The sequence below is a fragment of the Erpetoichthys calabaricus genome, chromosome 1 (genome assembly GCF_900747795.2).
Source record: "Erpetoichthys calabaricus chromosome 1, fErpCal1.3, whole genome shotgun sequence".
Classification (NCBI taxonomy): Eukaryota; Metazoa; Chordata; class Cladistia; order Polypteriformes; family Polypteridae; genus Erpetoichthys; species Erpetoichthys calabaricus.
In genome coordinates this window covers 143,877,881-143,893,407 of record NC_041394.2, presented here as the reverse complement: position 1 = coordinate 143,893,407, position 15,527 = coordinate 143,877,881, and the positions used below count along the sequence as shown (strand labels likewise).

At 34.9% G+C, this 15,527-nt stretch overlaps 1 protein-coding gene across 1 annotated transcript in view; it reads left to right on the top strand.

The window, feature by feature from the left end:
* Positions 1-15,527, top strand: part of gys2 (glycogen synthase 2) — a 107,633-nt gene that overhangs the window by 51,158 nt on the left and 40,948 nt on the right. Inside the window, exons 6-8 of the mRNA XM_028806726.2 lie at positions 2,780-2,897; positions 9,696-9,816; positions 13,569-13,675. Coding sequence (XP_028662559.1) covers positions 2,780-2,897; positions 9,696-9,816; positions 13,569-13,675 — 346 coding nt within the window. The remainder of the gene's footprint in view (positions 1-2,779; positions 2,898-9,695; positions 9,817-13,568; positions 13,676-15,527) is intronic.

Below are 15,527 nucleotides of genomic sequence, written 5' to 3'. Positions count from 1 at the left end.
GTGAAACAGGCATGCAGTAAACCTTGAAGACTGATACTTAATATAGGCTAGGTGCTAATGTGTGCAAGCTTATCTTATGTGACAAGACTGCCATCTTGAGAAGCCGTTTCGGAAATGGATGACTACTTCTGCTATCTTTCATCCTTATATAGTGGAAGGACCAGAAGAGGAACTGGGCAAAAGAGACATTAGTGGTCCTGCAGGCATCCTCTTCAACTCTAGCGGTACAGAAGGGGAGAAAGTTAAGACCTGTGTTACACCTTTACCCTTTTCCTCGGCTTCTATCTAAGGCACACACTGGACTCACGTGTCTGACACAATCCACTTTAGTTTTTCATAAGAAGTGATCACCTTGATTTAGTTTATGCTGTTTGGAATGTGGCCATGTTAGTCCCAAAATAACATTTAGAGATTTTGAAAATTCATTTAAAAATATTTTAACATGAAATTAATATGTCTGTTAAACTTATTTCTAGATATCTTAAATGTATTATGAGATGCCATTAAATAAATTCTCATGCATTTTGAAATATCTTGAAGTGACTAAATGTGCATTTTGAAATATCTGAAAAGCAGTTCAGGGTATGAAAAATGATCTGGATGTTATTTCAAGATATCTCAATGGGAAATTAAAATATCTTAACTTTGTTTTCTATTTCATTTGAGATATATTAAAAGGTATTTTTAGATATAGTTTTATTTCAGGATATCTTAATAAAGTTTTTTTGTCCATTCAGAGATAACAGAAGTGAATTTTAAGATATTTCAAAATAACATCCTGTGCATTGTGAGTTATCTCAAATACATTTTGAAAATGTTCTCAATACAGGCAAAATGTCCAAAATATTTTCAGACATCTTAAAATATGGAGGAACTTAACTTTAGTTGAAAAGCATAAATGCATTTTAAGGTATTTGAAATTCACTTTTAGATATCTGTTATTGTTAATTTGGTTTGCAGTAAGGAATCTATTTTTCTCTTGTACCTCTTTGATGAGGATTGTAGTATTATCAGTACATTACAAGACAGCTGAACAGAAGGTGTGAAGGATGAGAATGTGGGGATATACGGCATAAGGACATTTTAAAAATATTTTTGTTTACTTTTTGGAAGATCCACAGAAAGTGTTTTAATTTTTTCTGTTAGGTTAGTGTAAATCCTGTTCATCTTGATGAATGGAAAATTATATAAACCTTGCAGTTGTTTACAAATATAAACTTTCACAAATGATCAAATCTTAATTTTATTGAGCACTTATAATGGTAAAGTTCAGTTTAGAATATCTGTTATATAAATTATAGTGTAGTTTAAACATACATTCTTTTTCAGAACTGGTAGCCAGCTATATGTGTTAACTTTTTTTTCATGTGATTTTGTGAATTCCACAATAATAATAATAATAATAATAATAATAATAATAATAATAATAATAATAACAACAACAACTAGGGGGCTCTACCCCCTGCTCGCTTCACTTGCTGGGCACGCGCTATCTTGTGGCTGGTGTTTGGGGTGCTCCTCCATTAGAGAAAGAGATTTTAAGATTGAATGTGATTAAAGAGAATGCAATGTTTGGGAGGAAGATGGTTTTGTCCTTGTATTTCACTACAACTGTCTATTTTAAATACCAATGAATAATAAATCGTAGTGAAAAGTAAAAGTAGAAGTAAAAAAGTAAAATATAATAAAACGTAATAAAAAATAAATGTAAAATTAAATTACATTAACTCCTCGTCAGAAACAATTTGGATAATTACTTTATCCTCCAACTTACATTCTATAAACAATGTTGCTTTTTTGCATTTCTGTTTGCATATTGTTTGGGATGTCTTTCTCTTTTTTGTTTACTGGATGATTCTCTTTGTTCTTGATTTTTATTATATGCAGCTGTTTTTGTTTATTGTCTTTTTTTCGAGGTTCATTATCAGCTCTTGCCGATCTTTTTCTATAGCAATATAAAATTTGGTGCTCTTGAATAGATAATCTGCTTTTCTGCCATGCCATTATAACTGACTGCGTTGAAGGGTGAGTTAGCGGCACTAAGAGTGTCACAGGGTGGTACAGAGAGAGGATGTATGCAGTAATAGTAATGATTGGGCGAGCGGTGGGGAAGGGAGTGGTCAAGGCTGAATAACACGGACATGACGGAAAACTTTTTTAATATAATAGAGAGATAATAATAATCTGTTTGTTTCTGCACACAATAAAACTTTTTTGTGTAAGAGAGAAAAGCATCTACTTTTACAGGGATTAACTTTAAAAACTATAAACATGAAGTATATAATAAAATGGAATTAATACTTTTTTGCGATTTCTTTTCAAATGCACACTTCCTGTGTTCACCAAATCCTGCATTTTCACTTCTGTTTTTATTTGTGATACAAGCTGAGGCTTATGTGTTCTGCCTTTAGTTTGGAGTATTGTTTTTCTGTCACTGTTAAGATGCTTTGCTGGTGCTACTTGAAGAATAAGCAGAAGTTTTGCACTTGTATGGTCTAGTTACTATACTGGCACATACTGTGTAACCGCTTATAAAAATGGCCATGATTTTCTTGTTGATAAATAATGGAACTTAAATTAAGAATACATCAGATTTTGTAGGTGTTTTTCAAATAAATTTATTTACCTTTTGTTAGACTACCTCGGTATTCAGACTTAATACTCTTCTTTAGCACAGAACTGCTCATAACAGTCCTTCTTGATAATAAGATCAATGGGTTATTACTAGCGCATTGCAAAGACTGAATCCTAATGAACTTTTTGTTTGATCTGTTTTTAGATGTTGTAACTCCCAATGGCCTCAATGTTAAGAAGTTTTCTGCCATGCATGAATTTCAGAATCTTCATTCTATGAACAAAACGCGGATCCAGGAGTTTGTCCGTGGCCATTTTTATGGGTATGCTTCCTTTTGATGTAGTTTTTTTTACATTCATAACTACTGTGCTGAACACTGCTAAGAGTAAAATCCACTTTTTTGTGTGTTTTGATCATCCTCTTGAAGTGGAAAACTCCCATCATTATATGAGAGGGGTGATCTGAAGTTTAAGCCTGTCCCATTAAGATAAATTATAGTAAAATCAAGCAAGTTTTATTTAATAACATATTGCCTATGAACATTAATACACTTGCTATGACATTCATAAAAAATTCCTGTGCTGCTCAAATAAGTCATTTTGTATTGCTTATACAATCACTCTTCTGTAGCTGTTGTCATCATTGGCTTAGCACATCCCATGAAGGTAGCCCTTCAGATTTAAGAAAAGTCTAGAGAAAGGTGTGTGTGACACCTCATCAAACATTCAGCTTTAAAGAAAAGTTTTTGCAACTCATACAGTATGAATGGAGGCATTGTTGAAAAGCAAAGGCAAATGGCTGATATCTTTCCTTGCTACTTTCCCTGATCATCACAGATACCAAAGCAAATTAGAGTAGTACTCAATAGTTATATAGATGGACTGTTTGAAGCATTTCATCAATATACAGTATGTAAACTACACCCTCAGCAGCATTTAAAATTATGCATATGATCTTGCAGGCACTGGCTTAGACCTTGAATTTTCTTTGGTTTTGGAATATCACTAGGCTTCTATTGTTTTGATTGTTATTTGGATCCTGGGCTGTATTGTAGGACCACCTATAGCTTATACTTTGAGGGTATAAAAATGCAATGTAGGGAAGAGATAAATTTCAATTTACCAGCAAAGTTTATAAATCCATGCAATTGATAGCCTAATGGAACATGCTAATAGTTTTATGAGTTTAGCTTTCCTAATTTTGAGGATGTGTCTTATGAAAACTTAATATTTACTAGGCTCACAGCTTATTACCATCAGGTAAGGAAATACCAACAACAAACCTATTGTTGTAGGATGACCTCAGGGAGCCATGCCCATTCAATTAGATGCTAACTTTGCCAATTAATAATTTTTAAATTGTGGCAGGTGGCCGGGGTCCATGCCCAGCCAGGACGCCCCTGAACTCTATATTCAGGGGGAGCAGCCCTGGATGGTGCAATACCTCCCTCTGGACGCTAGATGGCCACCCCCCTGGGTTGGAGAGATGCCTCGGTTTCCCACAGGGCTCCATGGGAATTGGAGTTGGGTGCAGCCCTGTTGGGTCCCGCAGCCACCACCAGGGGGTGCTGCAGCTGGGATTCCTGAGCCCCTGTGGGCAACGTATTCACCACACCCGGAAGTGCAGCCGGAATACTGCAATCAAGCACCTGGAGCACTTCCGGATTTATTATAAAAGGGGCCAGCAGCCACCACTCCGGGAGCCAGAATCAGGAGGAAGAGGACGAGGTTGCCAGGGAGGAGGAGTGGTGGTACAAGAGAGAAAGGAGTGTTGTGTTTGTTGTTTCAGTTTGTAGTTGGGACTGTGTTGTGGCTGGGGGGATTACAGGGAAGACGTGCCCTCCACCTGAAGAAAATAAAAGTTTGTTTTATTTTTATACGTGCCTCCCGTGTCCAATCTGTGTCGGGTCGGGTGCTTATATAGCACCTTTTTCACAAAATGAATAACAAAAACAGAAATATTTTTTTGTATAAATATATGCATACTTGTTAATTCACCAACAGTTGAAAAGGCAGTCTTTTATTGAGGGTGTTCATGTAAGGACTGTAATTGTTTTTTTTTAGAACTACACTGGTTAGTTAGTAGGCATTGACAGTAACTCAGTATTGCCCAAGGGAAGAGATTGTGTGTATATTTAAAGTCGCCAGTAAAGATTATTTATTATTAAAAAGTATACTACATTGTTTTCAAAAAATTACTTTATCATATTAGAAAATGCCTAAAATGCCCCTCTGGTGCTTCAGATTACAGGCGAGATTGGAGTGGACTCTGACCCTCTATCTACATTGTACCTGAACATCTGCATGGGCCATGTTCAATTACTTTGGATGACCTAGGAAGAGAGAATCCTAAATAAGTTACAATGAACAAGTACTGATGGAGCTCCATATAAAATGCATTGTTACTTTTGGCTATTTCTGTGCTTTGCTACTGGTTTGCTTCTGTTAATATTGCTTAGGCATACATGGTTGGGCTGCCTTGGTGATGCTTTATTCTGAGTTGAATGTAGAAGTAATACAACCTTTAGGATTGGATTAATATAATATTTGATTAATATATTCCCACTTGAAACCTGCAGACCTCTTCCTGGTGTTTAAAGCCTTTAATACATTTTACCTGGTTGCATTGTCATTTTGGTTACTTAGGCTTACTGCTGTTTGGCTTAATTCTAGTTTCGTCTCTAAGCAAAAGGTCTATTCTGTTGATGTTAACTCATCTGTTGGTGTGTAGGATGCCTGCTCATATTGACACTGAAGTCTTGCAACGAACCATCTCTTCAATGTAGTGCTTGATTTTGACATCAATGCTTTGTTAAAATAATACCTGAAGCTAACACAGGGAATCATTTCATTTCATGTTGGAAATTAATATTGACAGCTACCTGCTTACAGAAATGCAAATGCCTGACTTAAGATTTAGTTTGGACAGCTGGTCTAACCAATTACCAGAAATATATATGCTAATATATTCATTGGCATTACTGTAGCTACAAGGTAAAAGGCAGTATTATTAGAACCAAAAGTGTAAGCCAGTCATGAATCGTGATCTTTGTCTGGTCTTATCTAAAACTCTGAAGACAATTCTTTTCCTTGAGGTCTTTAGTGTCCATTGTGAGTTTTCACTGGAACACGTGAAATGACAGAGTGTTCTGGGGTCCATGTCTTGTTTTGGTAATATCATGCTGTGACTGTACTGCAGTTATGGTCTTTAGTGTAAAGGCATTACATTGGCTTCATATTAAGTATAGGATTAATTTTAAGATTCTTACAATTAGCTTTACATTTTTAAAAGCTCTGGTCCTGGTTATGTATCTGACCTGATTAGCTCCCATATTACTGCTAGGTTTCTGAGATCTGCCAACCAGGCGTTTTCTTTCCTAGGTCCGAAATTATGGAACAGGTTACCTTTAAATATTAGGATGGCTCCATGATTATTGATTTTAAATCTTGTTTCAAAGCTCATTTTTACTGTTTGGCTTTTAACTCACCTTGAGAGTTGATTGTCCTCCCTTGTGCTGTTTTAATTTTGTATTTTCTGTCATTATATTTAGATTTATTGGTTAGTGTCCTTGTATAGCACTTTGGCTTCAACTCTGTTGTTTTAAAGTGCGTTATAAATAAATGATTGATTGATTAAGGTTTCACGCAGTGATCCTCTCTTGCTAGCTTAAACTTCTGAGAGATGATAATCGGGTAATTCTTTTTTGTTTTTACAGTGAGCTGAATGTGTTGCTTTTTATTAAGTTCTCTCCTACTTGTGCACCTCTAGACTCAAAGCAGCATCCATGCCCAACTTTATTACAGGCTGTTTTCTATTGCTGTGCTCTGGTGATAGGAATACACTTGGAGTAAATCGGTACTCAAGTCTTTTTTGTGGTCCACATCCTATGCAAAAGCAGAACCTAGGCTGAAGTTACTCAGAGAAAGAAAGGAAGATAGTGCTGACACTGGATTATAGGGAAAGAAGAGGACATTTTGCCATTGGTATCTTAGGTGCACCTACAGTATGTCCAATTGTTGATTTGGTAATTGGTGCTTATATGTGTTCATTAAGGTTGGCATAGATAAGATGCCTTAAAGTCTGGGATATGCTTGCAAGTGTGTCATTCAATTGAAATTGATACTGCCTCCTCAAATCTCAGATGGTCAAATCCAAATGTTACATATCATGGAAGAGACCCACTCCATCAATATTAAAGTGAAAGTCATTCTTTAATTTTCTAAGAGATTTTGCTTTGACAGAAATCTTGGTTTTCTTTTAAGCATGCAGAGATTGCAGCTTAAGCTCACTTGCCATGCTGTTTAACAGTAATACAATATTTTTGGATACTTGACTATTCAAAGTAAAAGGGGTTTATGGGAAGGACTAGGATGATAATGTTACTGACTTATGTCTGAAATTTTGTAGTTAAGTGGTTAGAGAAACAGAATTAAGTGAAAGCAAAAATGAATATTTCTGATGTGATGAATGTCACTATTGATGTGTTTTTCTATGTAGTTTATGGAAAACCTTCATTGTCAGACTTGTTTCTTTAGTTCCTATTCTATGCACTAGAAAAACCTGTTTCTGGCTTTTAGTTATTGTGTGAACAAACTCTTTACAATGTTATCTTGTAATTATTTTTATTTTGTCATTGTGCATTGTGCATAAATTATCCTGTTATAATTTGATTCTGTACTTGCCTTTGATATTGATTGTACATATCATTAACCTAGCAGTATTTTCACATTAGAGAACTTGTACTCTGCTTCTTATCTGTATACCTGCTGTCCACTGTGTAAGAACCTTCACTGACATAAAAGAGACTGAACTTGCCCTTGTATAGATGGTTCTTTTTTTTACATATACTCCATCATGAGACACTTTTATGCAAAGCAACTTACAAAATAGGTCAACACAATCGAGGTAAAATCAGTCTTGGAGAATGTTTTGAAAGAAGTGCTACAGGACAAGGTTACAACATTGATCATCACAAGGGAGAAGCTCTAAATAAAGCAGAACACTTAAGAATAGCACTCATAGTTAACTTTGCCAGTGAGCTTTTTTCCTCAAAATTCCATTCTATTTGAACTTGTCTAAGTCAGTCATTCTCAACGTTCAGGGTTCCCTGTAGCTGCAGGTTTTTGCTTCAACTAGTTTCAGTCAGTCAGTCAGTCAATGTTACTTTTAATTGATCTCATTGTTTAATTAACTGACCAGTTTTTCCCTTCTATCCCTTCTATTTTGCATTTAGAAAAATGCAGTAGTGACACATAGAAAATTAAGACATACTGTATTTTTTCTGTATATTTAAATGCTTACTTTTTGATTTTTTGATTTGTTATTTGCATCTGAATACAAACAGTTAATGACGAGCAGAGCAAACACCAGTGCAAATGAATGTGAAGGAGTAACAACAACACTGTTACCCACTTGTGTGGATACTAGTAAATAATTGAGTAAATAACCAAATTATTAAAACATATTTTAAAGAACAACAAATCAATTCTTACCCATCTAACACATATAAATTCCTACTTCATTCAATGTGATTATGGCATAACCAGTTTGTAATTTATGGATGGTGGCAAAAAACATAGAAAAGAGAAACTTAATTGAGGTAGGAGTTCAGATTAAGAGAAGAAGTGGGTTAGAACAAAATCCTGCAGCCGCAGGGGGCCATGAGGACTGAATGTTGACAACCACTACTCTATGTAGTTGTCCTTCCTAATGATTACTAGAAGGTGACATTTATTAACATTTGCCTTTTTTTTGTATTAGACCATGACATAGTTTCTCCCACTGCATACCATATAAAAAGGCCATTGTCATTAACAAGGTACTGACCTAGGTGAATGAATAAATTAAAATAATTGACTTTTCAGTCAGTAATTTTCTAACCAGATTATTCCCAAACAGGATCACAGGGGGTGCTGGAAACTTTCCCAGCTAGCATAGGGTGCAAGGCAGGAACAGTCCCCTGGACAGGGTGCCAATCTATCGCAGGATGAACACACACACACACACACATTCACACACCACTAGGGCCAATTTAGTATTGCCAATTAAATTAACCTGCATATCTTTGGACTGTGGGAGGAAACTGTAGCACCAGGAGGAAACCCATGCAGACACAGGAAGAACTTGTAAACTCCATGCAGGGAGAATCCATGATGCAAACCCAGGTCTCCTTAATGCGAGGCAGAATGACGTTTCACTTTTTAATTTTTATAATTTTTTAATATATTTTCTTTATTCTTATGGTAGTGACCATTGTATTAATAGGAATGACAAGCAAAATTTCATCCCCTAACCCTAATGCATCAAGATATACTAGTTTAAAGTGTTTCAGAGTTAATGGCTTGAGAAATGAAAGTCCTATTGCAGAACAGTGTATGTTATAGCATAATGAAAAGATACTTTTTCTACATTTAAGCAAACATAATATACAGCATATGCCAAAGTAGAACAAAAGCAAATTCCTTAAATATGCCCATAATGAAAATATATCTAAAAATAGTGATAATATTAGTAAAAAAACTAAAAAAAACAAGCATCACGTAGTACAGTGCTAGCATCTCCAGCACATATAGTGATCATTAATGTGAACAATAAAATTCCAAAAAATTTTAGTTGTGTAATGTGAATAACACATTGCACAGACAACTCTTCATAGAATCAGCCTTTTTGGACTAGATGGTATCACTGTTAAATGCAGGCTAATTGTCTTTTAAAAGTAATCACCTAGTTATACAGTAGAAGATGCAAAAGCACAAAAAATCCAGAGACAATGAGCAAAATGATGAAAGACAGATTAAGGTTACTGTAAGTACATGAGTAGTTTATTATTAGTGAGACAGTTGTAAGGACAATCAATATTCTTTGTTTTAAGACTACTGTTTCTGACTGAGGGAAAGCTGGAACGACCTTGAATAATGACAGAGTTCTCATTAGTTATATTTATGTATTTGTTTTCTTTTAAACAGCTGAAGTGTATTATTGGCTATTCCATGTAGAGTTTCCAGAGGGTTAAATTATTAGCTATTATTACTAAATTTAATTATTATTTAGATTAGATTAAAAATAATAAGATGTTACAGACATAGTTAAAATAGTAACATTCCTTTTATTTTCATTTTAGGCACTTGGATTTCAATTTGGAAAAGACACTTTTCTTCTTCATTGCTGGGAGATACGAATTCACTAATAAAGGGGCTGATATCTTTCTGGAGGCGCTTGCCCGGCTTAACTTCCTGCTCAGAGTATGTTTTGTTGAGTGTCTTTGCTAACATTTGCCACCTCACATGTGCATGGGCCTAATTCAGTTCCACAATGAGGTACCTCCTGAATGGAGTTAACATTTTCTTTCCTTGATTTGCTGAACTTCCCATTCTTTATTATTCCCACAGTATAAAACTACACTCTTGAAGGCTGTAAATCTGCCTACATCGGTTATGTCAAAGAATGGCCACCTATCCATGGTATGGACGGCCCCACATGTGCATATGTGTGATTATATTGGAGCGCCTAATTGCTTTAAGTGGGCGGGTTAGAAATACATATCATGGAAATATAAATGAATTCTTCTAAAATTATAAATGTACACCATCCTAAAGTGGATATTTCTACAATTAGTACATTGTGCAAAAAATGTTGACCAAATGCTATGTCTGGATATATTCTAACCAATGGGTTAGATTTTGTAATAATTGTAATAATTTTAAGGAAATACAAACACTGACTAGGATGGTAAATGGTAATGGTAAAAATTGCAAGGTATGGATGAGTTCACTGCTACTTGTCATAGTGATAATGATGGTGATGAGAGACCTAAACTACAGACTGCTATATCTGTTTTTACTTTTGATACTGTTTGTTTCCGCTGCTTGAAAATTACATTATCAGAACACACCCCAGGAGCCCGTGTCAATATCACCAAACATTTTTACATATGGAGCCTATGCAAAAAGACATATTCAAACAGCTTTAATCTGCCCTGTGCTCATTCCAAAGAGAACCTCTTTTAATAGCAGAACTAATCGGACACACCTTAAACACACTGCACTCTTTCCTGCTGCTGCTATAATGGAACAATGTTTAAATTATTTAAGTAGTTCAGTATAACATTTACTCTTATGTACTGTTGTATATATTTTGAAAATTTGAAAATAATTATATAATAATATGCAGCCTCACTTGCGGTCATGTTAGTATGACTGAGGCAGTACTCTGCAAGCAGTAGATAAGTCTTAAAACTGTTAAAAAATAAATGGGTTTAAAATAGAAACTCTAAAAACTGCAATTAAGGTTATTCTTACTGCAGCCCCAAAGTATGCACACAGTCACTCTTGCATTGTGAGGCACTTGTACTGAAGGTGAAACAGACTGTAAGAACCACACATTGAAACAGAAAGCACACACAGAAGTGAAATACTGAACAGGAAGGGCCAAAGTTATATAAGAGAATGTATGGCAGATTGTGAGAGGGCAAGTGCAGTTTGATGTAGAAGTGCATAAACCTGAATGTTGGAAAAGAGGTTGTTGTGAACAAAATGGTGAAATTCTGCTACTTTTTCGCAGGATAGGTTAGTGTTGGTACCAACAGTGAGATATGCCCATGGGAATTTCTGTAAGCTGTCTATAGGAGGTACTCTACATTTAAATGAAAAGAACGAAAAGAGATTTTGAAAACTGTGTGATTAAGTTCATGATGTACATGCATGGGATGTGGTCTCTCAAAGTGGAAAACCACTAAGAACACCAGCAATGAAGGCAAAGTTAAGGCCTAATGGTTCAGCATTGAAATTTCATATTTTTCCTAACACTCTCTTGTAGTCAAATCAAATTTTATTTACTAATGCCATTTCAATACAGACTGACTTACCAAAAAAAGGGCGAGTTCTATTCATTTAATGTGGTATGTTTAAAAGATATTACATTAAATCCATTAAATATATTTTTGAATCTTATTATGTGGTCATGCAGAGGATAGCACTATTGCCTTCTAGCTCAAGAATCATTTAACAAATTTATAGACATCAATCAACTTAACCACAGTATTTTGGAATGTCTGAGGATATTCAAGCACACTGAAAGACTCAGATATAGGGAAAATGTACCAAAACTTTGCAAACAATAACTACATGTAGTTTGAGTCTGCCTTTTACTACTTTGCTAACCACTGTTCCCTCTTTCTATCTGATATTTATTTTTTACATATAAAGCCAAAGCTATTGTTATTTTTCTTTAAATGTGGAAATGGAACAGATACTACCAAAGCTCATGATTTCCTGGTTACTGGTACCTGAATAAACATTTTCACATCTTTTTCTGACAAATCCATCCATCCATCCATCCATCCATTTTCCAACCCGCTAAATCCAAACACAGGGTCACGGGGGTCTGCTGGACCCAATCCCAGCCAACACAGGGCACAAAGCAGGAACCAATCCTGGGCAGGGTGCCAACCCACCGCAGTTTCTGACAAATCCACAAAAATAATACAGACAGTTTTCCTTTTTCAAATGTATCTTTCTAGGGTATGTGCAACAATGCAAAGAAGCCATCCAAGTAGTGTTGTGAGGAATGAGAGCATGTTGGTGGTTGTTTTATTTTATTTCACAGGTATCAGAGGTCTTAGCATAGCACACTGAAATCATAACTATAAAACAGTCCAGGATCAGTCTTTGGAATGAACATTTATATTCTAGGGAACACCAGAAATTGGAATTAAGGAGGCAATTGTTACCACAAGTTCTAACCAAAATGATAACTTTAGTTCTCCAACATTAAGAGTTTTTTTTTCATTAGATTTAGTAAAAAGCAAACATGGAACTGTTTAATTCACAGAGGATCCTGACAGATAGTACATGTACTCTTTTCTTAGGTTAATTTGTTGACATTAGTCCACCAACTTTACACCCATGCAAAGCTTTATTCACAATTTAAAAATGTGATTATGTTGCATTAGAAAAATATGGGCATAAGGAAACTCAATGCAAATTATAAATTAAAAAACATCCTCCATTTTTTCCAGACAACAAATTTAGTAATGGACAAGAATATTTAAGACCTGTACATTTTTCACAAGGCTTATTGAGTTATATCATTTTTTAAAATTTTAAAATGTAAAACATGTGGAGGGTTTGTGTGCTTTGTCTTGGGTTTCCAGTTATTGTAGCTGAACTCACGAGAGGCAACTTGACTTGATAACATTAAAGATTGGTGGATGTGGTGCGTTCACATTCCATTGTCTTTTAAAGGTGGATGAAATTCCCAAATTATCATGTCTGGAGTTGTGAACAGATAAAGTCAACAAAATGCTGTTTAAGTTTATATGGAAATATAAGCCTTAACAATGTACCATTTGATTAAATTATTAATTTATAAGAGCACAGATGAAATGTTGGGCAATATAGTCATAATTCTTTTCATGTTATGCATTTTCATTATATAATGTTCTATGAAATGTCTTTTGTGCTATAAACAATTCTTGTGTTGTGCTTGAATATTTTGTGATAAATTAAAACATTTCAAGCTTTTTTCTACGCTAATAATTTAGGGTAAGTTGATCAATAAAATTATTAATGATACAAGAAAAATTACCCTTAGAAAACATCTGACTCATGTTTAGTTGGGTGAGATTAGTGAGAGTTTGTATGAAGGTTATTTCTTTACAATCCTAAGTAGTTTTTTTTTCTGTGAACAGAAGCCCTTAATAACCTTTGTGTGCTTGGATGACTTTAGTGCCGTTGGGCTCTACTGTGGCCATCTGAGACCATGCAACAAATGACTTGGAACATTTATTTTCAAAAAGCAGCTTAGCATTACACACTTTTCATCTCTTTTTCCCTTTGGGGATATTTTGTATACGTGAAAAACTCTTTTCTAGTACTATTAAAGATGCCTTCGTTTTATGTTGCTGAAGAATTATATGTATGACCTTCTGGGTGCAGAGAGTCCCATTTTTCCCTGACCTTGGTTAAAAAAGCTTAATATCCCTTTTTTCCTTTAGGTTCACAAAAGTGATGTCACTGTCGTTGTGTTTTTCATTATGCCAGCCAAGACCAACAACTTTAATGTGGAGACTTTGAAGGGGCAGGCAGTACGAAAACAGCTCTGGTAAAGATTCTTGCCATTTTTAGTATGTTTCAGCATAATTGTGTTGAGAGAGGATGAAAGACTGTCTGAATTTATGTGTATTTTGATGTAAATAGAATATGATATATTGTATATTGAATAATTATCTATTTGTAAAGTAATGGTGAAATTTAACATACTTTGTGACAGTGATATTAAAGCATTAGATCAAAAACATTTATAGATAATAAAGAGCTATCCATTATTACTCTCTCTGAAAATGTCTGCAAAAAACCTTCAGTATATATGTATACATTCTGGATATGCACAGCCATTTTGGGCAAATGTGTTTATAAACTGGGAAGTTCCAGAAATCAAAAAAAGCATAGTTTTTTGTCAAATTGCACATAGTATGAAGTGTTGTGGCCATGTACTGCAGTAAAACATAAACATGAGTACTGTAAGACATAAATGCATTATGTATCCAAATCATATATAAAAATATATACTGTAGCATGATTGTACATCATCTACATTTAATAATGATCACAGTAGACACAAAGCCACTTGCAAAACAATTAGAAATATAACAGCTCAAAACATAATATTTTCTATTTTTAATTGCTGCTTATTAATTGCATGAAACAAGTACAATGTGTAGTAAAATAACATGTAATTTCATTGAATTGTTTTTTCAACTGGTATGTCACAAGAAAAAAACAAACTTCTATCAGTGGCTAGCTAGCATTTTTTTCAGGCCATTGATTAAACTAAATGTTTCCTCAGATATTGTCTGCCATATTTATTGTAGACAAATGATTGGTTCATCCTGCTTTTAAAAGGTAATTCCAGTTTCTTCATGTTAACAACACTCTGCTAGAGTGTTGGGTTTATTCAGAGCTATATTACAAACAGGTAGAAAGATTTCCACTTGAATGTTCCTTCATTTGAAAAGTGCTTAAGATGGCACTTGTTATAAAGGGAAGAACTGATTGATGGCATAGTAGTCTGGGTGCCTGGCTAAGGAACTGAAGTGTAGACCACAAGATTTCATGCTCAGTCTGTAACACTGTCTAACTGTGTGATTATGAACACGTCATTTAAGCTGTTAATGCATGAGTTGTAAGAATGTGTAAACTTGTTATCTGAAATTAGACCAAATAAGTAGATAATCAATAAAATTGCTTTATCACAAGAGAGAAAAAAAAAGACAAATAAAAACAATTATTTCCAGTCTGGGCCTTCTTACAGGTGTAGTTGCCCTCATTGTTCAGGTGTTATACCGCACCTATTTGCCCACCTCTTCAATACCACAAAAAGCATCCTCCCAACTCATCTCCCTTCTCTCTTTCCATCACTCTGTCTCTTCCCGTCTTTCTATTCTGTCCCTTGACACTTGCTTCAGATAATTGGATGCCCTGTATTAAATAGGACAGGCCCATATATCATTCCCAATTTAAGTGTCCCAAATAATTGTTCTTAAACCAGGCTAATTTGTCACTGCAGGTAATATATGCAGACTTTACACTATACATGTTTATAAATGCAGTACCTTATTGGGGACATTGGTGCATGTCATTTAAACATCACATCGGTTTTATTCAAATTAAACCAGATCTGACCAATGAAATGTCCTGAGATTCCAAAGCTCATGCCTATATCAAACTGCCCAGCAGCAAGCTTGCATTTTACAAAAGACAACCCTCAAGCAGAGAGTGACCAGAACAGCACTTTGAGCTAAGAAAGACCATTTTTGAATTTAGATTTTTGTAAATTATAGTGCAGCTGTTTGATGTGTGTATCATTTTTCCTACTTTCTACAAATTATGTTGCCTTTATGATTTGACTTGCTGTGAAGTGTCTCTTTCTAGTTCTTTGAAGATGTTATATAGGC